The sequence below is a fragment of the Phasianus colchicus genome, chromosome 7, assembly GCF_987193195.1.
Source record: "Phasianus colchicus chromosome 7, bPhaCol1.hap1.1, whole genome shotgun sequence".
In the NCBI taxonomy this organism is placed as follows: Eukaryota; Metazoa; Chordata; class Aves; order Galliformes; family Phasianidae; genus Phasianus; species Phasianus colchicus.
In genome coordinates this window covers 4509512-4535852 of record NC_143442.1, presented here as the reverse complement: position 1 = coordinate 4535852, position 26341 = coordinate 4509512, and the positions used below count along the sequence as shown (strand labels likewise).

The window sequence follows — 26341 nt, the reverse complement described above, 5'->3', positions numbered from 1 at the left end:
AACTGTTGTAGACTTGAAAACACTTACCTGCTAGTACAAACAACAAGACATGAACACCTTGACACTGCAAGTATTACACCAAAAGAAATCTGCAGTAAGACTGAATATTCCATTTTTTGCTATCCTGAACAGCACCACGCATTATTCTCCCACAGCTACCAAATAACATCAATTAGGAGCAGAAGCAAGATGTGCTACTATAAAAGGACATTATCTCCCCTTGGCTAAAATGACCTTTTTAAAGCCAAGGTAAAATTTTTAATTAAAGTCTGAATTGCTTCTAGGACTGTCTTAAAACCAGGAACTTTTCATAAAATTGAGGTAATTATCAAGTCCCAAACATGTCAGAGTTTAAAATAGGTAGTATATATCATATATTGATTCATACAGGTTATATAAATTTGTGTAACAAGCATATAGATTTAATTTCTCACTTCTGAAATAAAATATGCTTACATCAAAATCCATTTATTTGTTATATATTGGTTTACGAATAAAGTACACTGTGGCATGACTGTTTTATTTACTTGCATACAAAATAAGGATTCATTTATGACAAATTGATTAATGTATATAATACGTTGGTTTGCAGTTGCAGAATATTAGATGTAGCAGAATTGCTTTTGGTTTGTAAGTCATTAATTTGCTGATAAGCCATACTGGTTGAATTTAAACAAATAAAGGTCTATTTGTCTTTAATTTAGGATAACGAGCACTAAGAGTTAGCGGGACTTCTATATGCACAGACTCCTGCAGGAAAATGAATCCTATGCTTACATGAACAGTCATAATAGAATTTGAATATTAACCTACTAATCATATGAGATTTAGAGATAGCTGAGCACCAAAACACAGAGAAGAAAATAGCTAGTTTCACAAAAAAGATGTAAAGCAGTAACATATATATGACACATCTCTTATTTACAGGTAATCAGAAGTAGCATCAAACAATTTGATAAAAATGAGGCTGGCTTAATAAAACTGTTTTGGGCAGTCTTTGGATCTCATGGCACTCTGGGCACAGACCTAGCAGGAGGAAGGCAGCAAGAGGAGGGCTTTTCCACCCTCCATCACATCGCCAAGCATCACCAACTGCAGCAGCCCAGAGCTGCATTGCTTCCCTTACAAAAGTAACTGCTCTATAAACCTGCTTGCTTCACTTGTGTTATAGCCTGGCCAGCCCACTGCAGAGCAGAGGAACACAGCACAAACAACATTTTATTTATAGGTGTGGGAGAAGGCTGGCAGCAGGTCTTGGCCAGCAAGGCCAGGTTGGGGTTGGCAACAGGACCGAGATCCAGGAGAGCTCCATCTGCTGACACGGGGCACTCAGCTCAGCCAGAATGGTCACATCTATAATTCTCACAGATCTGTTACCTCTGACATAAACCTGTCAGAAAACTACAGAATTGTCATGGAGAAGGGGGCATGAGCAGCTCCTCCTGATGGGAGAAGGCTGGTGGAAAACTGGGGGGGGGGGTTTAGCAGTACAGAAAGTAACTGCAGATTTTCTGTCACAGCCTTTTCCATAGATTTCAACATGAGAGGGAAAATATCCATCTGAATATATGTGCATTGTTATCACATATTTGCAGAGGACCACAGTAAAAATCTGGATATAATTGCACATGAAGAGTAACACGTTGGAAAAAAAGCTATATAGACATCAGTACATGTATTTGGTCTTGATTCTGGTTCAAAGGTGAGAGCATCTCTTATGCAAGGGGTGTTGGTTTCCAGTACTGACTATCATTAGCATACAGTGAATTCGATAAAGAGCACTACTTTTTATTCTACATCATGGTAGACATGAAAAATAATTTAAATACAGAACAAGAAAACACAGAATTGAAGACAGTAACTTCGGCCACCGATGACTTCAAAGGGGTTACACTGTACCTGGCAGAAGTGATAGAATTCCATGTCAGATCAATAGGTGCAAGTGATTGCCTGCTATCACTGACGATGCTGATAGCACCGCTTCAGACCAGAAGCTTGAGGGCTCATTTGCTGGCAGGTTAAACATGCTGCATTCACATCTCTCTCCAATTACATTGCACAGGTAAGATAAATTAAATAGGTATTACTCAATCAACCTCATTATCCCTGAGTTAAGACAGGCAGAAATCACCAATTCAAACATTTTAATAAAGCAAACACATGACAATCGATGTGCTATTATGTACATTAAGCATAAGATTAATGGAGTAAGATTAGAAAAGAATGCTTTCAAGTGTCATGTTTCACACATTAGAAGAAAGAATGGCATGTTTGAAAACAGGATGCTGCACTAACATCCATTTAATCTTTTCAGATGTTCAATTTGTTTTTCAATGGAAACGTATCTGTTGAAAAAACAAGAACTCTGACTCCAAAGCACTCCTACAAGAACAATTGCATCTACTCTAAAACAAGCATACCAGCCAAAAAAATCAATGCATTTTAACACAAGTCAATAAAATCATAAGAGATAAAAATATTTTAACCAATAAGTATTCCCTAAAATGTATATAGCATTAATGAAATAATTGGAACTCAGTTAAACGTCAACTTCAGTTAAATAGAGGGAGATGGGGGGGGGGGAAGGAAACCCCACTAATAGTGGTAGCAATCACTAAAATTATCATTATCTAGAATAGATTCCCCATAAAGTGACCTTTACCTTTTGCATGCTTTCCCCCTTGATGAATTACCTGAGAAACACAAATGTGACTTCACATCACACATGCTCCTGTATGCTGTTGTATATTGTTGCCAGATTAGATCATGCTTTGACAGGACAAAATATTTGTCCCTTCTTAAAGCAATATGTGCTCCCTCTAGTGTCCACAGAAATCAAAACCAACTGGCAAGTAAACTGTGCACGGAATCAGAGTTGAATCACGTCCAGTTTTACAAAGACATATAAGAACTAATGTGACTTAGCAGTAAGTCAACACATAAGTAAATCACAGGACTTAAAACATCACCTAAATTTGCAAGAACTTGAATAAAGACCTGGTCAGGAAAAGACACAGAACTGGAGAGAGAGAGAGAGCAATGTTTCACTACATATCATGAAATACATCAGCTACATTACTATTTGGTCCCAAATCACTACATTTGAACTGAATCATCAGTCAAGGAATTGGCTTCTTTGAAAACAGCTAAAACTATAATTTTCACAATAAGATTGAAATCAATTATTTAAATCAAAGTTTTCTGCTCATTGGTTTAAATCACAGCTAAATCACTTCATATTAAGTCAATTCACCTTACTGAACCCTTTAATCTTTAAGCCAATGACAGAGCTCCCATTGACTCAAAGAGGATGCTACAGGAGGATTCCCTCAGGCTGAGCAAACCAAACTCCTGTCTGTTCCTGCCAGAATCACGTTAAAGCAACTATTAGCCACATCCAATAAATTTGTCTTCCAGACCAAAGGGACATCGAGAATTACACGACCTCACGATGAGACAGTAAGGAAGCAGACAGAAACCTGCTTTTTTCTTCTCCCTCCGTAGGTATTAATCTTTTAGCTAGCTCTGCTTGAGAGCCAACTTTGCTTCTTCCTCAAGAGCACTGAAGCCCTGATCCAGCAGCACACACACAGAGCTGTTTGAGACAATGCAAAACTCTTTGCATCAAGTCCCATCTGTCCATTCTCAAAATACATTGGCTGATCAGAGCTGGAGATCTCTGCACTTCAGTTGTTCTTTTTAGAGGTGTACGTACACACGCAGCATTTTTAACACAATGCTGGCCGATGTTTTACTGCCATTGCAATGAGAGAAAGACCCTGCATTCATTATTCACAACTCTCTCTGAAGTCATGGCTGGATTTTGCCAACAAATTAATTATCACTATTTTTCTGAGGAAAAAGATCTTTGGAGGAGAACCAAAGCAGTGAGCACACACATGCAAATCCCAAATAGAAAGTGTTTCCTTAAAAAAAAAAAAAAAAGCTGCATTAAAATCAGAAAGGCAATTTAAACATTTAAATTAAATAATGCAATTAAGAGAAACTAATTCATGCATTCCCATGGGTGTCTTTATGAGCTCTAAGCGTAGGACCAAGTTAACTGAAGTTGTGTTATTAACTTAACTTAACCACAAAATGGTCCTTGCCCCTCCTAAAATGGCTGTTTCTCTCAATATCCTGTACACTTACGTATTTCAACTGTTCCTTCCTTACCAGCTATTTCTGAGCATCCAAAGGGCTTTTATGATTGGTTACAGCTTTCTGGGAAACTGCATGTAGTTCTGATAAACACTGATATAATAAAAATCAGAATCTACAGCCCATAATGAGGCAATTATCTCACAAGATAAAGATAAATATGAAAAATCCAATTAAATGATTTTATTCAAATGCTGACCCATGTTTGTTTTTTTTTCTCCCTGCACCTTTTACTCAGAAAATGTGCATGTGTCACCATATAATTTGTACCTTGAAGCACAGTGCTGCCATTATGCACATACACACATTTGGAGGCTAATTTTGCACTTCAGACACACCTTTAGGAGCTGTAATTCATTAAATACCACTTCTGCATTTTCTTTACCTCTTCCAGAGAAAGGCAGCAACAGCAGCATTTGAGCACCTCCCAAAACAGTCAAGAAATTGGGACTTTATTACCCACAATCACACTGAACTGCAGAAGAATGATGTCACCTGTATCTACAGATAACATCATGGTGATGACACTCACTTGGGGTGAATATCAACACAATGTGTCCCCATGGTTACATGGTGATTAATTCATGGGTTCTTTGTAGCACTTCAGCATAAGCAGCTGCTGGGCAGAAACCCAATGTGAACATGGTACCCTGCTTAACTGGGATATCCAACAGAGTTATCTTTTATTTTGTCAACAGAAAGCTATTAAGAGTGACATTTAAAATAAGCTGAGTTTTTGAAAGCAAACTAGAAGTCACCACAGTGGGAAGGTATTTATAGGGTACCACTGCACCACTGAAGAGATTAGAACACAATTATTAGATTTCTAGAAGGAGAAATTGCTTCCATATATTCTTCCACAGCCACATACATTTTCAAATCTTGAGGGTTTGCAAGAGCTGTGCTTACATTTCCATTAATTTAGGACTTCCTTGCAACAAGTGGAATATATTAAATACAAAGGTAGTAGGAATTTTAAGACAATAATGAGAAGAAAATGGCTAACCAGGGAACTGAAAAGAAAACCCTGGACTAGAACAAGTTCATCAGCACTCACCCATGGCAGACTGAGTACATAACATAGGTTTTCGGTCAGAACGAGCTTTCAAATAATGAAGTTATTGGTGTGGCATTAGCAACTAACTTCATAAAGGTTCTCTTAAAAATAGGCATGACAAGGACATAGTACAAAGAGAAGGCTTATGCGCTAGAGACACTGAGCATCTCTGAAACTTGTGCTTCATCAGTAAGTGCACATACTGAATGTATTGGGGAAGAGGGAGCAAACAGAAGATGCAGAAAAAAAGCACCAGCTAGATCACATCCACTGGATGTCCTCTCATTTTTTTCCAAGCAGGCTTCACCCTGCATCTACATGAAAATCAGATAGATGGCTCAGGACCTAGAAATACACGGTTGTGATTTTATTGAACAATCTTTATTGGAGGAGAGGGCTTGCTGAACTTTATTGGAGGAGAGGGCTTAGAGTATTTTTCTTTAAAAGGCAGTTTAGTTAAAAAAAATATTAACACTCTAGGAACAGTTACTGAAAGGTAGATGTGAGAGCTTTGCAGATCCAGAGAGAGTCGCCTATGTAGAACGAGGAAAGAAAACGCTTCAGAGATATTAAGGACAACTCCCACTTTCCATTCATTCTTTTCTTCCACAGAACCACCTCACTGTGATCCCCTTTTTGCTTCAACTTAAGGACTTCTATTGCCCACTAAGCGCTTCCTAAATGCCCATATCCTTCGCTTCTATCTCATAACAAAAGGTTTAAACTCTCCTTAAGCATCTACTCCAGCCGCTTTGTCATCAGTTCACCTGTGTCCCCCTCCTTAATGCTTTGCCCAGTTAAAATAAGGGGTTGTATTAGAAGCACAGCAATTCCTTTTGTCTGAGGACAAACCCAACTTATCTGCTGTTTCTATTCCTAATTGCACCCCTGTTCCTACACCAGGTGATGATCCCCGGCTAAACATGCAAAAGAAGTCTCAACATTTATATGGGATAAAATTGATCCACTTTAGAAGAAGGTTAAAAAAAACTTGCAAAGGCGATGTAAAAGAAAGATGTACAATTCTTGAGGAAGCATTTGTTATATAACCCCTCACTTATAAGATTATGCACCGCATGATGACTTCGGGAACCTCTGGTGCAGATCAGTTTTACACGTGCATTCGTTTCTGCACTCTGTGATCGCAGACCTTGTCTATTGGAGAACAGGCTGAGTGACAATCTCTGTAATAGCAGATTTGTCTTCGATGGCTTTTATTCCTAGCCTACAGCACAAGACAAAGAAGAAATAATTTTTAATCTGCTTTGCCTAGCTAAAAAGAGGAAGTCATATAACTCAGGCACAACGAGCTTGCTTTAGAGCCCCAGCCACTTGCCTGCAGCCCACAGATCAGAAATTAAAGAGACCACGGGGAAGAGCTGTTCTCAGCCCAGTCACAAACGTAAGGATACCAGGAGGTAGGGCAGCTCAGCGGCACCAGGGAGCACAACATTCTGTCGCTGTTCAAAGACTCAGAAGAAAAGATGAGAGCTCCCAGGGAGCTGTGGGCTCAATGGAGCAGGTCGGCTCTGCCTGACCAAGTGGCACAGCTTATAATCACTACCCTACCTTGAAAATTGGTTGAGTTCGCTTATTTTTTTTTTTATTATTACATGTATTTATTTTTAAATTCTTGTTCTGGCCTTGTAAGGAACTGAAACGAACACAATTTCCATGCAGGCAGGGCGACCCTCCTGGTGGCAGTGGCCAGTTCTCCTGCCTGAAAACAAGTTATAAATAGCAGTATTATTCATGCATCAATAGCATATATTCAAACACGTTTCAAAGACAGAGTGACAGTAAACCAAGCCAAAGCAATACATACAAATCCATATTGCTCCCAAAATAACCTCTTTCATAGCTCTCAGCCAAGGAGCTTCTGCATCCTCCGGGTACAGAAGTGTCAAAGGCATCTTCCTCTTGATCCATTTGGATGAACCCGCTAAGAGAAGCCGTGCTGCTGGAGCAGAGCAGGAACAGGTTCAAACAGAGATTAAGTGACTTTCACAAGTGGGAAAGAACACTGGAATGCAGGGTCTGAAAGGGAGGAAAGATTAAAAGAAAGGTGAAGAGGTGACCTCCTTTGATGGAAAATGAACAGGTTAAAAAAATATATGAAAAAAAAGCACATCCGAAACCCAAAAGTTCAAACCCTTCCAGTGGTTTTGAGACAAACCCCAAATAGGAACAGATTGTTAAGATCTGTGCAATTAGTAGGCATGCTTTTTGCTAAGCAGCATTTAGCAGTATTCAAAATGTTCACATGGTTGGGTTTTTTTGGGTTGTTTCTCCTTTCAGGTATTAGGAAAAAAAGTGCAGATGTTTTTAGAAGCCTACCTACTAATACATACTTTGAGTAAGTGAGACAGATTTATGAAAACCATTTCTCTAATTAAATAGAAAATCAACAGATGGCATTCTATAGGTAAGTCTCTATTTTCTTAATTTAATATGACTCAAATTGCAATCCTGTATGATTTCAAGAGTCTGATTTGAATATAACAGCTCTGAAAAAGCTATGTGAGAAAAGACATTAGCAACCCACAGTAAGCATAACCCCCACCTAGCTAACCACCTTCTGTAACCCTTGGCTAGAAAGCAAGATTGTCTGGGTCTGACTTCTGAAATGCAACCTTAGACAGAGGGAGTTTTGTTCTGAAAAACATAGACAGGATTTCAGCAGAGTATTCTAGCTGAGAAACGAGTACAGCTGCAGCACTGGAGTAATCCTTTCTGGGCAAATTCCCTTAAAAAAAATATTATAAAAAAATAAAAAAGGTATTCCAGGCCATACTTTGAAGTGGAAGTTTTTAGATGGCACCAAGTTACCTCCCCTCCTTTCTTGGTGGGAAACAAGTCAAGCAATCTCAATATATTTTTAGTAGGTTATCATAAAGATGTTCATGTTGCCATTCTGAAGAGCAGATTGCCCTGTAATTTCACGTTTTTCATCCTTGTGCAAATAAGTCACAGTTTACTGTAGGCTGGTTTTCTATGTGTAATATGTGGATTAGCAATTAACATTTTAATTAAAGATGGATTAACCAATATTAGGAAAATTATGTCTGGAACTGTTCAATTTAAAATCCACCACATACGTACAGATAAACATATCTTTAAGTACAAGTAATTTTCTGGTCTGTGCAAGAATGATACGATTTAGGACTCTGAGAGACAGCATAGTAATTTGATATTATTACACATGGAGATAACTACCGAACAAATATAATAAGTGAAAAATATTTTTTTCAAGAAGCTGCATGATTACCGTTAAATTAAGTGTTAGATGTTCATTTAGTGAGAGTTCAGACCGCAGCTCAAGAAGCTCTGCCTGTAGACCAGTTTTATTTAGTTATGTTTAAACCAAGAGTAGTGGTGAAAGAGGACACGCTCTTCTAAGTGTAAACTGTATTAACAGATTTCTGTACTCCTCGTTCCACTTGCAGTTTTTTTTTTTTTTTGCTGTGAGAATAAATCACAGCACATTTTCTCTTCTTTCAGCAATCTTCATAGTGAGAAGCTGGGATTTGTACCATGTGCCTTCCTGTCTGCATCTGGTCTCATTTTGTCAGTGCACACCCTGGGTGCTGTTGGATTGTGCTTTTGATTGTTATTATTAGGGTGAGGTAGAGTTGTGAAGTTGGGCTTTTTTGGGGGGAGGAGAGGAATGGACACACCTGTTAATCTTTACCTCACTTCCCTTGCAAAGGGGACAAAACTGGGTGGCATAAGAGCAAAAGCAGCCAAAGAACAGGAAATAATATCACGTCAGATATCCAAACCTATTATACATCATTAAAAACATACAGCAGTTGCACTTCTCCCCTTCAGTCACAGGATGGAACGCCCTTATGGCAAACAGCATTATCAGAACCTGCAGAGAACTGTAACAAATATTCTCATCAGCATCTTTTGATGCAATTTGGATATAGCTCAATGATTTTGCATTTACAGAAGAATTTAGCATGCTTGCAAACCTAGGAAGCAGCGTAATAAACACAATGAAGCCCTTTTTACTCTTCAGCGCCAAGGTATTTTACTTACAAACAAAATAAAAAGAAGCCCAGATCTTTACAGCACACTGTTTCTAAAACAGCAGCAAACTAAAATCTTTTAAGCCCATTAACTTCAAAAAGGCAAAGCTTTTAGGGGTTGAATAATCAGTTCCTCAGCATCTCCCTAGGTTTCATTTCACTGAGATTAGGAGTGACAAAAAGAATTTGTTCCCAGCAGCTACTGAGATGGCCGGGCACCATGGTGGGTACAGCCACATGGCAGGAGAGACGCAGTAATTCACAAGTAAGCAGACAACAACAGTGAACACAGATGGAATGGGAATAAAATTTCTTCATCTTCAACTGAACTGGTGAGCTCCAGGCCAATGTTTAAGGCAATTTATATAGGTCATGTCAGATTTGAGTAGGACTCCTTTCTGTGTGATGAACTGATATGCTTATTTAGAATTTAAAAAAAAAAGAAAAATCACTTACAAGGCTGAGAGAAGAGGAGGCAGAAAAGCGAGGAGTAACTGAAGTTTGCAAAGCAACCAGAAAACACTGAAGTAGCAAAAACAAATATAAGAGCTGCTCATTTGAGCTTCAACATGACATCTCCTGATTTCATAGATATGCAGCAGAGGAATATTTGCAATAGCAACTGCTTCCTTTGCCACCGTACCTCTTCGAACTTTCACAACCTGGAATATTTTCCACAAGATTACATTGTAAAATAGAAATTCAAACTTACTTTTAAGCTACAGGTAGTAGGACCACATTGTAAACCCCATCAGAATTCGAAGTCTTAGGCTTGGAACTCCCTTACTCAAATTTAACCTTACAAAAGTTTGTATTAGAGAAGAGAGCCAGTAGAGAAGGAGGCGGATGGCAGGGAATTACTTCTAGGGAAGACATTCCCTTCTGTCTTGCCCAGGAAGGTACGTGACAAAGGCTGGCAGCAATGGTAGAACAAATATAGCCACAGCTCCAGCCCAAGAATCCTGCATCACCAGCTCCTCTCCCAGCTCTACGAGGGGAGGGAAGGGGGGGGGCAGGAGCTGCTGCCTCCCATAGTCATGTCATCTCTTCAGCAACCTGCTTCAGACTTGCACTGAAAGCCTTTCTGAATAACATAACTTCTTGCTTTAACAGCTTCAGGAAATTGAGACATCATATTACACCACAGACCACAGGCAGCTCCTGCTGAATGCAGATAGCTGTACCATCTTGCACGGCTGCAGCATAGTGGGAATGCTTGTTTACACTATACCTGGTAAGCATACAGCTCATTTCATCCATTGAGATGTTCCCTGATGTGAATTTAAGAAAGACAGGCCCAATATTTTTCACTGTAAACAGTGCAATATATGTGCCTATTCTTTCTGTAAATCTGTTGACTTCGTCCTCAGAGCATCTTTTGAAATAACTGCAGTTAACACCTTGTTGTTCTTTTGCTTGTCAAACCATGCACTACTAATAGGATTTCAGAAATAAAAGAAATGAACAGCGTGGACTGTCAAATCCTCTGCTGTGTTATAGAGAAAATATAAATACAAAGTGCTGCATTTGAATCCCACTAAGAGCAAAGTTCTAAGAAGCCAGCACAAAAGTTGCTGTAATATTTGAGGGGAAAGAGGGTGTTTTGAGGTAGCACATGTGCTGCCTGGAGCTGAGCTGTCATAGCAACAACCTCATTAAATCGCCCCTCTTGGGAGTGCTAACCTGTATCCCAACTGTTGGAAAGATGTCATTTATAATGGGACTTAATTCAGTTAAGAGTCAAAGTATAGTAGACTTTCAGAAAAAGTGAAATTGCTAATTTAAAGAATACACAGAGGAGCACGAATACCACATCAAATGGCTGCAAAAATAAAAAGCTTGGCTTTTGCCCTCATCATCCTCCATTTCCCAGAACCACCACCAGTATCTCAGCCTCTTAGGCATACAGTTTGCACCTTCTGTGACATCCTTCTCTGTCAGGGGCTCTGAAGGTGCCTATTTCTTCTTTTATTGCCCCTACATGCCAAGCATGACCAACACATTTGCTCATCCATTCTAACACCAAGCTCTGACCCAGCAGCTAACAACCCACAGCCAGAGACTGTAGAGGATCTCCTCTCAAATTTTTCCATTCTTAAGGCTCTTGCTTTCAAGAAAACAACAAAAAAGTAGTTATTCCCAAAAAACTGGATATCCAAATGAATATCTTCGTCATTAGGCATAGGTAGCCACCAACTTCCAGAGCTGCTTCAATACCACACTTGTCAATTCCATAATGAAGTGGCAATAGAGCAATGGAAACATATTAATGAGTATTTGGATTTCATTTTTAAAGATGTATGATTTAATAACTTTAATTGACAGCAATAATGCCTGAGTACAACGCATTTTGGAAGTGCCTTTCAGTTTTTAAAGCAGTGGAGATAATTGTAAATGAAAAATGAAAGAAAACTGCACTGCTCAGAAAATGAGTCATTAACCTTTCAACTCAAGAGCTACCGCTGGAATCTGGACCAGCAGGACTGCAGTTATTGAGGCAGTTCAATACTTTAGATTCATTTCTTCCAGCTGTCTTTAACTCTTCCAGACTTGGTCTCCATCTCCCCAAAACATGATCACTAACACACTAGGTCTTCAAGAAAAGCTAGGCCATATATATTATATCTACAAATATGTCCTCAGCTTTTTAATGTTAAAAAGCATAAGCACCCATTGGACACCAACACTTTCAGCTAAATGACAAATCCAGACTTTCCTTTACTCCAGAAATTGAGTTCTCCAGCCCCTGTATTTTTGCACAAAGCTTGCAGGATCACTTAGAACAACAACAGAAGAAAATGTTATAAAATATCTATGCAGTATCAGCTGCATAAAATAGATTGCTTACATCTGTCCTCCAGTGTCTTAATCCAGTAGCAAGGTAACTAGTTAAATCCCATGAGAGAGATTTAAACTGCAGAACTTGAACTGGAAATCAAATTAGCAGGAAACACCTCATTTTAATATGCAAAATGAGCTAATAATACCCATATTACTTCCCATAATCTAAAGAAAAGTAATTTATTAAAGCTTTCCTCTAAACGTGCAGATGGTTAAAGGAAAAACTCAATTTCAAAAACAAGTGGATCATAAGTTTAGATAAAAGCCCTGCTCCTGTTTGCACTGCTCTTCATTGTCCCACAGCACACTTTAAGAGATGCTCCATCTATGCTGATGAAAAAAATGTTAATTCTTTTCTAATAAATTATTTTCATTAAACATATGCAATTATTGCATTCTTTTTTGAAACAAAAAAGAAAAATATTGTTTTGCAGCTCAAGGTTTCATTTGGTATGTGTGGAGCTGTGCAAGGCTGTCTCTATTTTAGTGTATTTATTCTCTGGCTGTTAGCAAAGCTGTCCAAGAGCATACTTGAAGCCAGTTGCAACGTACAGATTTTTCAATAAAAAAAGGGAGAAATATTGGCCAGACAGTTAATTAAATGGCACCAGGACATTTTATTTTTTTTTTACTCCTTCCACAAACTTCAGTTTGTATTCCAATCCTGTATTAGGTATACGACACCAAATATAATAAATCTACATTTATTGTCAGTAGATTTCTAACCTGGTTCTTTTAAACAGCGTGATGAACACACTTCAGCAGAACACATTTAATAAGGGAAAGATTAATGGAGCCTTTCCTTTTGTTGCTTTGTACAGGTTAGGGTCCAACTGCAAACAGTTACAGAAAGAAACCCCTCAGTTTTTCCCTCTTCAGCAACATTTCACCTTTTTCCTGGGACACAAATTCTCCTCTCCCTGTCTCTGCTACTGGGTGAGCTCAAGCACTAGCATCACTCAACTGGTGCAACTTCAACCCCTAGGGCTACTACCACAGCCAAGATCTGCTCAAGTCTTTCATCATTATTTTGTTTAAACAAAGCATGGTGAGCTGCTACCTCCAGCACAGAAGGCATTTGGCAAGCAAAGGGTCACTAAGGGGAAAAAAGGAGAAGGATAAGGAAAGGTTCTTCTCCCACTCTAACCTTGATTCTGTTATCACTGCCCTGAAAAATGGAATTTTCCCCTCTTGATGAGTTACATACATGAGCAGCCCTTCCACAGCCATCCTGCTCCCTGTCTGCCATCAGCATGCAGCAAAATCCAAATTCAAACCTCTGAGGTAGAGTGCTGCAACATTCCAGCTCTTCAGATATTTTGCTTTTAAAGAAAAACATATTTTGTTTAAGAGATTTGGTGAGTTTCTGGAAAACCTTACCCCAGCCACTTCTGCACAAAAACCTGCAACGATGATGGAAAAGGTATAACTCAGAGTTGCACAAGCCCCACCAGGCCAGCAGAAAGCACAGGCTTTAAGTGGTGTTTCTTCCCAAGTATGGGTACGCATATTATTACTAGCTAATGAAATTCATATGCATACCTCCTACTTATTGCTTTTGAAGGATATCCTTCTGGATGTTTGGCGGCTCAGACTGACATCTCTGAAGATATTAGTTTTCTTTTTATCACTGGAACCAACATTCATGCCATCATGAGGATTAAGATGATGATTAATTAACAATGAGTTTTTGAACTATAGCATTGGACAGATTCAACCCACAGCTAGAAAATTCCCTGACAGTTTCCTCGAGCATCTTTCTGTTCTGTTTTAAACACAAACAGGTTGCACAGAAAAATATATAAAGTTTATCCATACACTCAAATTCACCCATTTTGAAATCTCACTTTATACTGATAATTGTATTCTGCTGCTCTAGAAAAAAAAAATCTAAAGACTAATCTACAAAATACAGTTTTAGAAATGTGCTTATTTCATATAAATCTGGTTGCTTTAAAGGGCAACCACTTCCACAGCACAAAGTTCACGTAAATCTCCCTGCAAGTCCCAAATGCAAACACTATCTACAAAGTTCACAGTCTTTGTATTTCACAAAAGCTTTGCAGAATACATTTAACATGAGAGAAAAGCTAGATTTCATTCTTCACTTCATCTTCTTGACAGAAAGGTGTCAATAGAAAGATGCTGACAAGAAAGCAAACTGGAGCCTGTGCAACTTTATTACTGAAGTATGGGCAGATCACTTTGTGTTATTAAAACATCACTGCAACACTGCTGACATTTGTGCCTAACAGTGGCAGCTATTTCTATTGAGATGAGATGTTTTAAACCTTAGTTATCAGTCACAAAGGAAAAAGTTATTCTTTAAGTCTACAATGAGACAGTTGAATGTTAAATGCATCTGTGTACCTGAAATCCCAGAGGGCACTGCCATTCATTTCTATAAACAATTAGATATAGCTCACCTATGAGTTATTCAGTAATACATTCATTTCCAACAACAACTTCTTTAAGGAATCCTACAATATCATGAAGAAAAGATGCTTGATTTCCCCGTGGCTTACACAAAACAATACTCACGTATGCCAAACATTGATGCTTATCTCCACTCATATGAAAGCTAATTTTAGGGTTGAGAAACACAGTGGAAACTTGGAAAAAGTTGGAGATTTTTTTTTTATTGTACTGGACATGGCCTTCTTGCTCTCTACCAAATAAAATAATCCAGTAATTTAACAAGTAGCCCTCCTAGCCTGTTTCCATTACCTACTTCTAGGCTGTTTGTTCCCCTCAGGCTGCAATTCCAAATGAAAGCAACATTCAACAGGCACTTGTATCCACAAAAGCTGTTACTATCTAATAAGCTCTGCAGCACCTGGACTCCTGAAGTCATAAGAGGTTTTCCCAGGCATGAGGTTTTGGAAATTTGATAAGTGAGATATTCTACTCAAGGTGCCAGTGTGCAATCCAAGGTGAACAAGTGAAGTTAACCACTCAATTTGCTCACAGTATAAATGTAAAGCTCCCAGCCAGTGGATGCTTACCAATTGTCACATTAAACAGAGTTACTCAAAGATTTCCACTTAGATGCAGCAGCTTTTCTGTTAAGCATAAAACAGAAGAGTGGAATTAAACGCAAATTTAGAAGTACTTAGAATTAGTTTTCCCTTGTTAGCTTTATGCACGCATGATCAGCCAGTGGTGACCTCTTTGAGATAACCATGCTCAACATATTGGTTTTCTCCCCGAAACTAACACAGCCCCAATAGCTAGGTTAAAAAAACCCAGCTCTGCAGTGTTACCTTGCCCCTAGGACCACCAAGGACATGCCATGCTACCTTTAGCCTTGCAGTGGTTAGTTTCTTGCTAAACAGACCACTGATCAGTTGCACCCTCACATTTTTCATTAAAATAAACAAAACCTTGAGAGATACTCCATTAATTTTGCATACTTACATCGTGCTTTTCACACCTATATTAGCTCTCAACTCTCCTCTGCCACACATTAAGCACTCCTGCAGTCACTGGCTACCTCCTGAGCCCAGCCAACGCCACAAGAGCAGCAGTCACTGCACGTTTAGCTGCATTACCTTGTCTTTGCAAGGCACATTTGTCACAGCTTGATACCGTTGTGAAAAGACAGGCCACCAATTAACGCAAATCAGTGCGGTTTCATTGAAGAGCATTTAACGATTCTCACTGACAAAATCATAGCATGGTTCAGAGTGTTTTACTCATTGCTGAATACTACTAATTGGTTAGTAGTTAGAATTCAGCTTCTTGCAGTAAAAGAAAATTTATCACAGAAGTGTACGAATTGTATTAAGAATAATCCACAGCAAGAGTTGAACTGCATTAGAAATATAAGCAGTTTTATTTGCTTGAATGTGTTTTAAATATGGAGCCGCACAGTTTGTATCTGAGCAGTAGTACAGAATTTCATCATTGTGTTGACAGCCATCTGCTTCCAACCCTCTTCTCATCGCCCAAAGATCAGTCAAAGTTTGGTATGACAAACCAGATTTCTGCACAGAAGAAAAAGCTACTCAAAGTAAGCAACAAAGGCTGGAGATCTGAGCAAACCTACCTAGAATTTTGAGGAAATGAAGTTACAAAAGCTTACATCTGATACTCTCCTGCACTATTATGGTATACACAGTTTTCAGGTCTCTGAAAATATCAAAGTAGCAGATTAGCTGACACCAATTCTCCAGCGGAGTATAATCTACAGAGTAAATGGGTAATATTGTGTACTGTCAGTTCCGTTTAACTCACAGTCCCTCGAAACCCAGAAAAAGAAATGTAACAAGCCAAGAGAAGGACCTCACTCTGATGGCTCTGTACGCACATGCTGATCCACATACAAGCTCCAGATTTTAGCACTGCAGTAGTAGAGCCATTGGGATTAGGGTGCAAGACTTCGTGGCATTCTGGCACTCTAGTTTGTCTGCACTTTGTAGTCATACCTCTCCCTGTCTAATGTTTCATATATCCACGTATATACATGCAAAATATCCTCAAAGAAGTGGCTCATATCAGCCCTATATGGTCAATTAAAAAGCCAGGCAAGCCTCAGACAACACTTGCAAGGTACATGCTTGCTCTGGTGTAGCCTTGCTTTGTTGTCCACAGAAGCACAATAAAAGCAATCCAACATGACCAGCTGCAGGCACAGAATAGTGCCTTAGCTTTTTTCACACCTGCATAGTCTCAACTTGCTTCATCACCATTGTACACAATTTAACAAGGTAGCCTAAAATATTTTCCTAAGAATACCATAACACAACATTACCAGAAAGAAAGCATTTGTTCTTCACTGTTCTTGCCATATCTTAAATATAAGAACAGCTTGGCTCAGTGGACCCAAAAAGGAATGAATTCAGTTTTGCAGCCTTCTTGTTTTGCTTCCAGTCCTGAGCCTACACTTTGCTTGCAAATATCCCTCAAAAAAAAAAAAAACCTCAATGCACTCAATGCAATTACTCAAAATAAATGACTTTTCATTATTTCTAGTGAGGTGAGGTTTCCTGTTCTCCAAAACTCCTCAACTGAATAGAATAGCGGTTCACCAAGTAATAGAAAATCTCCTAGAATATTCCAAGCTGGTGATCCTTATAGGTCCCTGCCATGTCCAAACCTCAGCTCCACACAGGATCACCCAAACCCTAAGGCTGAGAGCAGCATCCCAGCATTTTTACACGCAACTTGTATGTCAACTGATAACACCACAAAGACCCTTTGAAATGCAGAGGTGCTGAGAAGCCACAGACAACGTGAATTTTAAGGAGTCTAACTTAGTGAAATTGCATTAGTATCTAAATCATTACTGCTGGTATTCCAGCTACACCAATTATTTCATCAACTCTGCACATCGGCAGAAATTGGGAAGCTGGGTGGTACATCAGCATCAGTACTGAAGAACAGATTCTTCCACGATTTCTGGATCACTGTCAGATTTTTGTTTTCTAGAAGACTTCCTTCATGATTTCAGAATAAAGTACTATTCACTTCTGACCCAGGTGCCATCTCATTACTTTTACTCACCCTGTTCAAGCAGTAGGAAGCAGGATGAACCACAGTTCTAATGCTCTGTTAAACATCCCTGTCACTGTACTTCATTACTCCAATTCATCAGATTTTGTGTTTTAAGCTTCTTTTAATGAGTCTTAGGTACTTGGAATGAGTGAAGACTAGCAGTAACTAAACATCTTGAATGATAAATACAGTGCTTCATCTAGAAAATGAGCCAGTCTTGTCTGCCTCACACAGAACTAAGTTCAGCTGTAACCTAACAGCTTCCAAGAAGCAGACCATACATGTCAACATACTGATCTATCTGGAATTTTGTTTCTCAGGAAAAAGTGAGCTCCCCAAAACAAATGATTTTTTTTTTTCCCTAAATGAGACATTGTCACTGTAGCATTTATTAAAAGTGAATAATTGATGAAATAACTCATCCTCTCAGTTTGTGATGGTCCTCTAGAAAAGCAATCATGATTTAATGCAAATATTTAAAAAATAGATCTGGGAAATATCAAATGGGCTCAATAAAAGAAATCCAGGCAAAAGTGAATGGACCTTTGGAATAAAAATAACTAGGTTGTTTTTTTTTTTTTTGCACAAAGTCTCTAATACAAAACAGGAAAAAGTAACTTGTCTTCCAATTAAGATTCTTCAGTTATAGTCTAAATAAAATGACCCAACATCCCCCACACTCTTAAATCCTGGCCCTGTTACCACCAAAGACAAAAACACAAAACACATTGATTTCAGCTGTGTTAACTCAGGTGTGTGGTCTGTTTGATAGCATAGTAAAACAAGTAAAATAAAACCACTCTTTTCTGGAGAAGTTTCACTGCTGAACAGCATGCTTTCCTTTTATAAGCACACAGTTTTACACAAATATCAACATACTTCAGATAAATCAGCGTGTTTGCATATGCAAAAGAATGGCAATGAACTTACCTTGCTCTTTCCTCTTTCATCTCCATAGCATTTGCAAGCAGAAAGAGACAGGTGTTTGGGGGAAACCTACCTATCAGCCAGAAAATTACTGTGATTTTTCTCGTCATCTCCTTGCATTAGTAACTATTTTATATGCATTTTCATGTCTACACATCACCACAGCATCTCTCTAATGAGGTATGCTGGAAGGATATATCAGATAGTACTATTTAGGTACATTCCCAGTGCCTGAAAAATTATTCTAAAAACCACGTTTGAGGAAAATGCTTGGCTGCATGTCACAAAAGCAACAGTGCAAACCCAAGTGCTCTCCACCAGTAGCAGTAGAATAAGTGGCTGCCTAAACTATCTGACAATATCAAAATTGCATTTTAAAAACTGTTGACAAAAATTATTTTTGCTAGTTTGCAAACAGGCAAATTGAAATCACAAAGCATTATATGAAAACTGGCTGGGTATTTTTTTTTGTTTTGCTGGAGTGTGCGTTCGTGTGAGCAGAAGAATTCATCCTTGACAGAACAGCCCACAGGAGAAATACTGCATTTGCAAAGCATTGCATCAGCATTTGTCTTGCACATGGTCTATTCCCCCTCCAATATATCATCGTGCGACTATTTGAGAAAACAAAACTGCATGTTTTCATTCTCCAAGATTCCTTTGTTCATTCAAAGGAAAAAAAATAGAGAAGCTTCTGAACTACTCCTAAATAAAACTGTGTTGGTGGAAACCTTGAGAAATTATACGTTTTTCTTATTCTCAGAGTTCAAGATTTGTCTCTAGGGCACTTATCCAATCACACTTGAAGCACAGAGAGTAGAGTAGAGTCATGCACAGAAGCTACCATGGAATGTCCTACTGACAATAAGGCAATAGATAATTCTATATGCATTAATCTTACAAAGAAAAAGAAAGTACATTACTTCTGAAGCGAAGCTGTGTTTCAACAGCTTGGCTTCTCTGGAAGGCCACGTTATTCAGCAGAAAGCCACACGTGGAATGTTTAGGAACATCAGCTGATACTGAAAGCACATTTCAGAACACAATGTACCATATTTGGAACTCTTAATACTGTAATCTCTACTTTTCCAACTCAGATAGCTCAACTCTACTTCTAACTGAATAGAACTAAGTCTTATGGAACTCACTTCAAGACAGGCATTACATCATCTTTTAGAAGCCCCATTAATTAGCAGTATTCTATATACTGCAATGTTTGGGTATTAACACACAACCACAATTTATTACAAACTGGTAGAGAAAAACGTGGCTGCCAAAGGGACATACAGTCATCTTAAGTGTCAGACTCTACTCACATTAGAAGGGTACATGAAAAATACAGAGAGTCCCAGTCAAGTTCCATGTTAACATTATCGGATTGGAACTTGATCCTTGAAGTCCCTTCCAACCCAAGTCATTCTATTATTATAGGTGGGAAGCACTAACGAAATAAAACCAAATAAGAAAAGATTTTGTCCTACTTCATTTGCAAATTCAATGCAGCTTTGGCATTTTTGTCATTACGGTCACCAACCAAACAGCTAGAGACAAAATGGCTATTCAGTAAATTGAACTTATTTGTATGCAGTGATGAAAATAAGACCAAAAACAACTTGTGTAACTACAACACACTAGTGGGTTGGACAGAAGGCATGTAGTCATTGAGTAATGATATTAAAAAAACCAATTAGGGATTAATTGCACTCACAAGTTCAGGATTTAGTGCTGCAATACGTACACATAGCCAAAACTCACACTAAGTATAATAGTCATCATGACTTGCATAAAAATAATCAAGTTCTGATATTTTTATCCTCACTGTTTACGATTAAAAATGTATTAAGTGCCATTAAAATGACTTCAAGTATTTTTTTTTTAATATTACATCTGAAGAATCATGACTACTAAAGACAAATTAATACATTAAAACCATGAAGTGACATGATTGATAGTATGCTACAGTAAACAACCAGTGTTCTACCACCGAGCTTACCAGCATCTCTACAGATAGCCATGACTCTAAATTCTTCAACTGAAGTTACCTACTACCTTTACAATCAATAGAATAAAGAGAACCCCATTTTACACAACTCCAGATAGCAGATAAATGGACATAGCAGAGCTGTAGAGGAAAAAAAAAAAAACTTTCAAGCTGCTGTCTGATAACATTGAAGTTAGCACAAATTTCACCATATGCTTTAGATAAGATGTAGTCCATGTGAACATAAAGGTACAGATTTATATGCTCAAGTTTACACATAACACTTAAAAAAAGGTACTATATGAAGTTAGTTTTTCCACACGTCTTTGGAGATCAGCTACTTCAACCTGCAAGAATACCTGCCAAAGCTCTATGATAAATTAGTAAAAAGCTTGATACAGGACAAGTTCACATACAGTCCTTGCATAGAAAACATCTTGTTTTGAACTGCAAAACACACAAGCAGTTTAAAAGGTTGACATCTGCAACACTTTTTCTTTTTTATTAAACTAGAGTTCCAAAGTATTGAGCTAAACTGAAAATAACCTGCAGAAGGGAATGCATACAGCTGTGTGTAACCACACAGCTTGCTCAGTCTCCAGAAGCATCAGGATTTTGTTCATGCAATCACATATACCCAATGGAGGACAAATATACATCACCAAATCGCCCTATAAAACTGAAATTGCATTTGTGGATATCTCTCACGATTTCTTTAATTACTTCTTATTGCACATCCTTCTAACTACTGTCCTGAATTCCTTGATATATTTCCACCCTTCCCTGTAATTTTGCCTCTCCCATGACAGATAAGTTCTTAATAGCAGAGCATGCTTCCTGCAGCATTGTTCTTTGGAATAAATAAATAGGAATGTCACTGCGACCTTGGAAGTATTTCTTTTTCATGTACAATACAATCTTTTTAGAGAGTACCTCCCAACAGATTGCTAAGCCAGAGCTCAGACTGGTGAAGTGCAGCAGTATTTGGTACCCTTGGTTTCAAGCATTTTGCTACTAATAAGGAGATTGCTGAAAAACCACCCAGCATATCAGCTGCTTGCTGTGACACCTTGATGAAGAAGGGAGGCCACCAGCAATCACCACCAGGAGAAGACGGATTATTTCACCTGGTTTCTTTCTGTTACCAGATGAGTAATCCAAATTAACATCAGCTGAACCCTGAACCTGAAAATTCCTTTTTTAAGTAATTTATCTCCAGCCTTTACTTAAGAAGTGGTCAGAGGACACTGTGAAAACAGTAAATTCTCTGCTAAGTGGAACCAAGGTAGACATTTTGAATGCTTTATGAATCCAGAGAGAAGCCGCTTCCACGAAGATTTGTCTTTCCCTCTTTAAAATCTTAAAATTACCCAAAAATATTAATTGAATGTGTGATACACCATCACTCAGCAAGCATCGAGTTCCCAGATAACATTTGTCCATTCAGTAGAGGACCACTATCTGACAGCCTTCAGGGACAAGCCCTACAGCACTCGAAACCCTTTTTCTCACGATATGGAGATGAAACTTGTGAAGATCCATTGAGGTTTCTTAGGCTCCTTAGTGAGACCATTACAGCTTCTCTGCCAGGGAGCTGCAAGTTTCCTCAGGAGGAGAGTGACTGAAGCCCCAAGGAGCAAGTTATACTTCATGACTAAGGTGGCAGAACACAGTTGTTATCCTCATCACCTTCCCTGCTGTATTCCCCTCCCCAAACTACTTTGCTTCTATTTTCCTTCATCTCATTTCCTTCTCTTTCTCCATCTTATTTTTTCTTCCATTTATACATGCATTAAAATAAAGCATTTGTAACCTGGCTAAGGACAGAACTGACCCAAGGAAATTCTCACAGTCAACTGCAGAACTAGAGAAGAGGTTTCATTACTTCAAACTTCAGTGTTTTTATTTCTTCCTCCTCTTTTTTTTTTTTTTTTTTTTTAAATCCTGAAAGTCATCCACCAGTCTAACAGGCGTTACCTCTCCCCTACAACACTCACTAATATTTAGCATTACCATGGCTACCACAACAGTGCTATTAACACAATCCATGACATTTTCCCATTTCTCTATTACCTACCAATGGTGAACCACAGTGCATTCCAAATTTCAGTGCCTTTCACATACATTAAACCTAACATGCTTCAGTGCCTCAGAATTTCCTCCTGTGAAGGAGGATCAGCTTGGTATGGTCAGTAATTTCAGCAGTATATCATGAAGTTTATCTGATGTGCAAATGCAATTTGCTGTCTGGATGCCTCAACCTTTTTATGTTGAGACCATTTGACTTTTTTAACAAAATGCCTTTTAAGTCTTGATTTGTACTCCACTCGGTTTTGATAAGACATGACATTATGATATGATGAGTTAGTTGATTCTAAGTAAATTTGATTTATCCCACTTTTTGGGCTGGTATGCTTTACAAGGATGCCGTCTTTTAAGATAGGATTGATCTTAATGTAAGCTGACAGCACATTTTTTTTGTGAAACACTAAGTCAGAGAGAGGTAATGAAAACAAGATATAGGGAAAACGAAGTAAAATTTACACAACAAAAATTAATATTCAGAAATATTTGCTCATCTCCATCAAAGGAGATAAGATGATAAATCAGTTTCCAGAACAATTCTGCAAGATGTTTGCAACTTTGATTCTTATTCATGAAATCAGACACAGGCTACAGCTGCTGAAGCATAATCTGACCATCCTGAGAATATCACAGAAAGTTCTTGAAGCGCTTTCCATCAAACAACACTGCCACAGCTACGAATATCCCCAGACAGAAGTAAGGCATAGGTACCTTTCGTGAAGCTGAAAGGTTTTCGAAGAACCTCTCCCATCTGGCTGAGCGCACTGCTCAGGTGCCATTACACCCTCGTTCCTTCGCACTATTCTCATAGTTACGATGCAGCGTTACGAACACTGAAGTTTGGGATGCTGCAGCAATGCCTCCCTCTCCCGTAGCTGCTTGTTTCTCATTTCTGCTTCTCTAATCACCTGAGCAGCTTTGATAGCTGGGTGGGAAAGGACCGGAGAGGTTCGGGAGTTGAACTGAAGCACGAATGTGTAACCCAAAGAGTAGAGCCCCCTGCACTTCCCCCCACCGAGTTGCAAGCAATTCGTAAACACTTTGGTAGGTGGTGTGGATGCGATGAAGAAGAGCTGGATGCCTAATGGTGAGAACTGAACGTTGTACAGAACTGTGTGTCTGCTAAAACGAAGCTAAGTTCGACAGGCTGGGTACGACAGCATTCAGCGCAGCCACGTTCAGTTTGGAAGGGAAGGGGCTGCCAACAGCCCCTCAGCCTTCTTCTGATTAGCAGCGTTTCGCACCGAGGGAAGAAACCCGAGGCAGCTGGGCACACCTGAGACAAGAGAGGATCCCCTACTTCGAGAAACGCTCCATTCCACGCCAACCCCAACTCGGGAAAACGAGAGCTTCGAGACCGCTACAAAACGCTACCCCCGGCGGAGGCTTTGATCGGAGACTCGTTAAGGAGAGGAAGAGTTGCAACTTCTGGCGCTGCCCACGGCCCCGCGCTCCCTCCCGCAGCGCTGCCCGCAGCCCGAACGCTCGGATGCGAGGCGGGCGGCAGCGGGGCAGCGTTACCGGAGGGAACTTCGGCAGCGCTTCGGGACCAGCACCTCCGCATTAACGCTCCCTCACGGGAGCACCGACCCCGGGCGAGCACGGCTCTCCCCTTCCTGATGCTCGCTGACTCTCCACACCGAAACTCCCCTAAGTTCCCCCGCAACCGTTCAGCTCTACGTCTCCAAACTTCCCATGCGCGGGGACGATAACAACACAACACCAGAGAAAAGTTGAACACGCTCCGCACACCCTTACCTCCGCGAGCTCCCGCTGCCAGCACCTCCGCGACGGGCGATAATCCCCAGTGCGCTGCCAGGAGAACCAGGAGGAGCGCGGACATCGCGGCGGAGCTCTGCCCGCTGTCGGGCTGCGGGAGCGGAGCGGCAGCGCCGCCGTGCCGGGAGACTCTGCGGGAGCCGCTGCCGACGCCGGCACTTTTCAACGCGGTGCGCACCGGGGCTCGGCTCACGCAGCGAGCGGGCAGCGCGGGGCGCCGCCGGTCGGCACAGCCACGCTCCGCCTCGCGCCCCGCCTCGCGCCCGCCCCGCTCCCGGCGTGGAGCAGGAGGGGAGGCGGCTCTGCGCTGCTGCCTGCTTTGGTTCTGGAGGGTTTGGAAAGCTTTTTATTATTATTATTATTATTATTATTATTATTTGCAGACGAGCTTCGTCAGAGGTGACTCGGCGGAAGAAAAGATATATAAGCGTGTTTCTCCCTGCCTTATCAAGCTGCAGAGATGAAAGAAAGTAGCGTGAGGAAGCTACTTTGTACATGCACGAGCTTCAGTTGCCACCCAAAGCATCTTCAGCAAACTTCACCTTGGTTATTGGTGGTCCTTGAAGTAGATCCCGGTGGGCACTGAATCCTGGAGTCGTAGAATCATAGAATTATGGAACAGTCTGAGTTGAAATGAATCCATAGGGATCGTTGAATCCAAGCCCTGTCCCCACAGCAGCACCCGAACCCTGAAATGGGTGAAAGCAGTCTCCCCTGAGCTCCAGCAGCTCGGGGCCGTGCCCACTGCCCTGTGCAACTGTTCCGTGCCCTCTGCTGCAGAACCTTTCGCCGTTACAGAGAGCAGAGCTCAGCGCTGCCCCTCCGCTCCCTGTGAGGTGCTGCAGCCACCATGAGGCCTCCCCTCAGCTCCTCTGCTCCGGGCCCAACAAATCATGTTGAGTCCACCAAGCTCTGCTATCCAACCTGACCCTCCCCTGATCTCAAAATTTGCGTTTGTTCCCCGTTTGGTTCAGCAGAATCATAACTTCTGCTTTACATAAGTGTATTAGCTTGAAAGTGTCACGCAACATAACCATGCTTTGCTTATCTCAGTTCTGCAATATTTTATTTAATCCGATCCCTTTGCCAGATCAGAGGTGCTAAAGCTTTCACGTCACCCTCAGATATGAATTTTCTCCAAAGACAGCAAGGTGCTAAAATTGACTGCTGAGACCTTTACATTTCAAGAGTAAAGCCTCAGTCCTTTTAACTTCATGTTTATATTCCCCAACATGGAACCTAATGCCTTTTATATTGAAGTGACATTGCGATATTGAAGCCAAGAAACTCCAAGGGACAGAAAGACCAAGTGATGGTGGAAGGAACAGCACTCAACCCAGGAGCAACGTGGAAAACATAATTATTTCTGCTGAAATGGAGGAAGGGCCCCATGGTGCAGCTGCCCAAGAAGGTAATACCCCCATCCTGGCCCCAGTGACTGCTATGGGGTCAGCCTGGCAGGATTCATAGGGTAGTTTTAGTACTCCAAATAATTTACAGCTGTGGGGAAAAATCCTCTTGGATCAAATCCTGCATTTGTTTACTGTCCACAGAGCCTGTATAATTCCATTGTGATCAATTAGTATATATATGACCATAACTGAGCAGGGTTCTAGATCTCAGTGTAGAAAGCCCTTGCTAATATAGTAATGAGAAGGTCTAAATCAAAGAGAAGAAAAATCTGGTATTCTTTGTGGTCTTGGGAATCAGTGGTTTTTCAGTATGACAGTGAATGTCATTCAGGACATTTACAGGGGAGATCCTTGTGTAAGCCATCAGAGGCACCTTTAAGGCTTTAGTGCATTAAGTATAATTTCAAACAACTTCTTATATTCCAGATATGAAAAGAGGGCGGATGTCAGAGCAAAGTGAGAAAATGTGTAAAGGAGTACCATGGAATTCCAAATTGTCTGGAATTCTTGCTTAAAATTAGAGACATTTCCCACATGCCATGTCTGTCACACGGTATAAGGAAATGGG

The 26341-nt window shown here is 40.0% G+C and overlaps 1 protein-coding gene across 2 annotated transcripts in view; it reads right to left on the bottom strand.

The window, feature by feature from the left end:
* LRP1B (LDL receptor related protein 1B) overlaps positions 1-24580 on the bottom strand; it is a 591311-nt gene extending 566731 nt beyond the window's left edge. For both annotated transcript variants that reach the window (XM_090143529.1, XM_090143530.1), the window contains exon 1: positions 24341-24580. In XM_090143529.1, the coding sequence (XP_089999655.1) occupies positions 24341-24425 (85 nt within the window). In that variant the 5' untranslated portion in view covers positions 24426-24580. The remainder of the gene's footprint in view (positions 1-24340) is intronic.
* Between the last annotated feature and the right edge of the window lie 1761 nt (positions 24581-26341).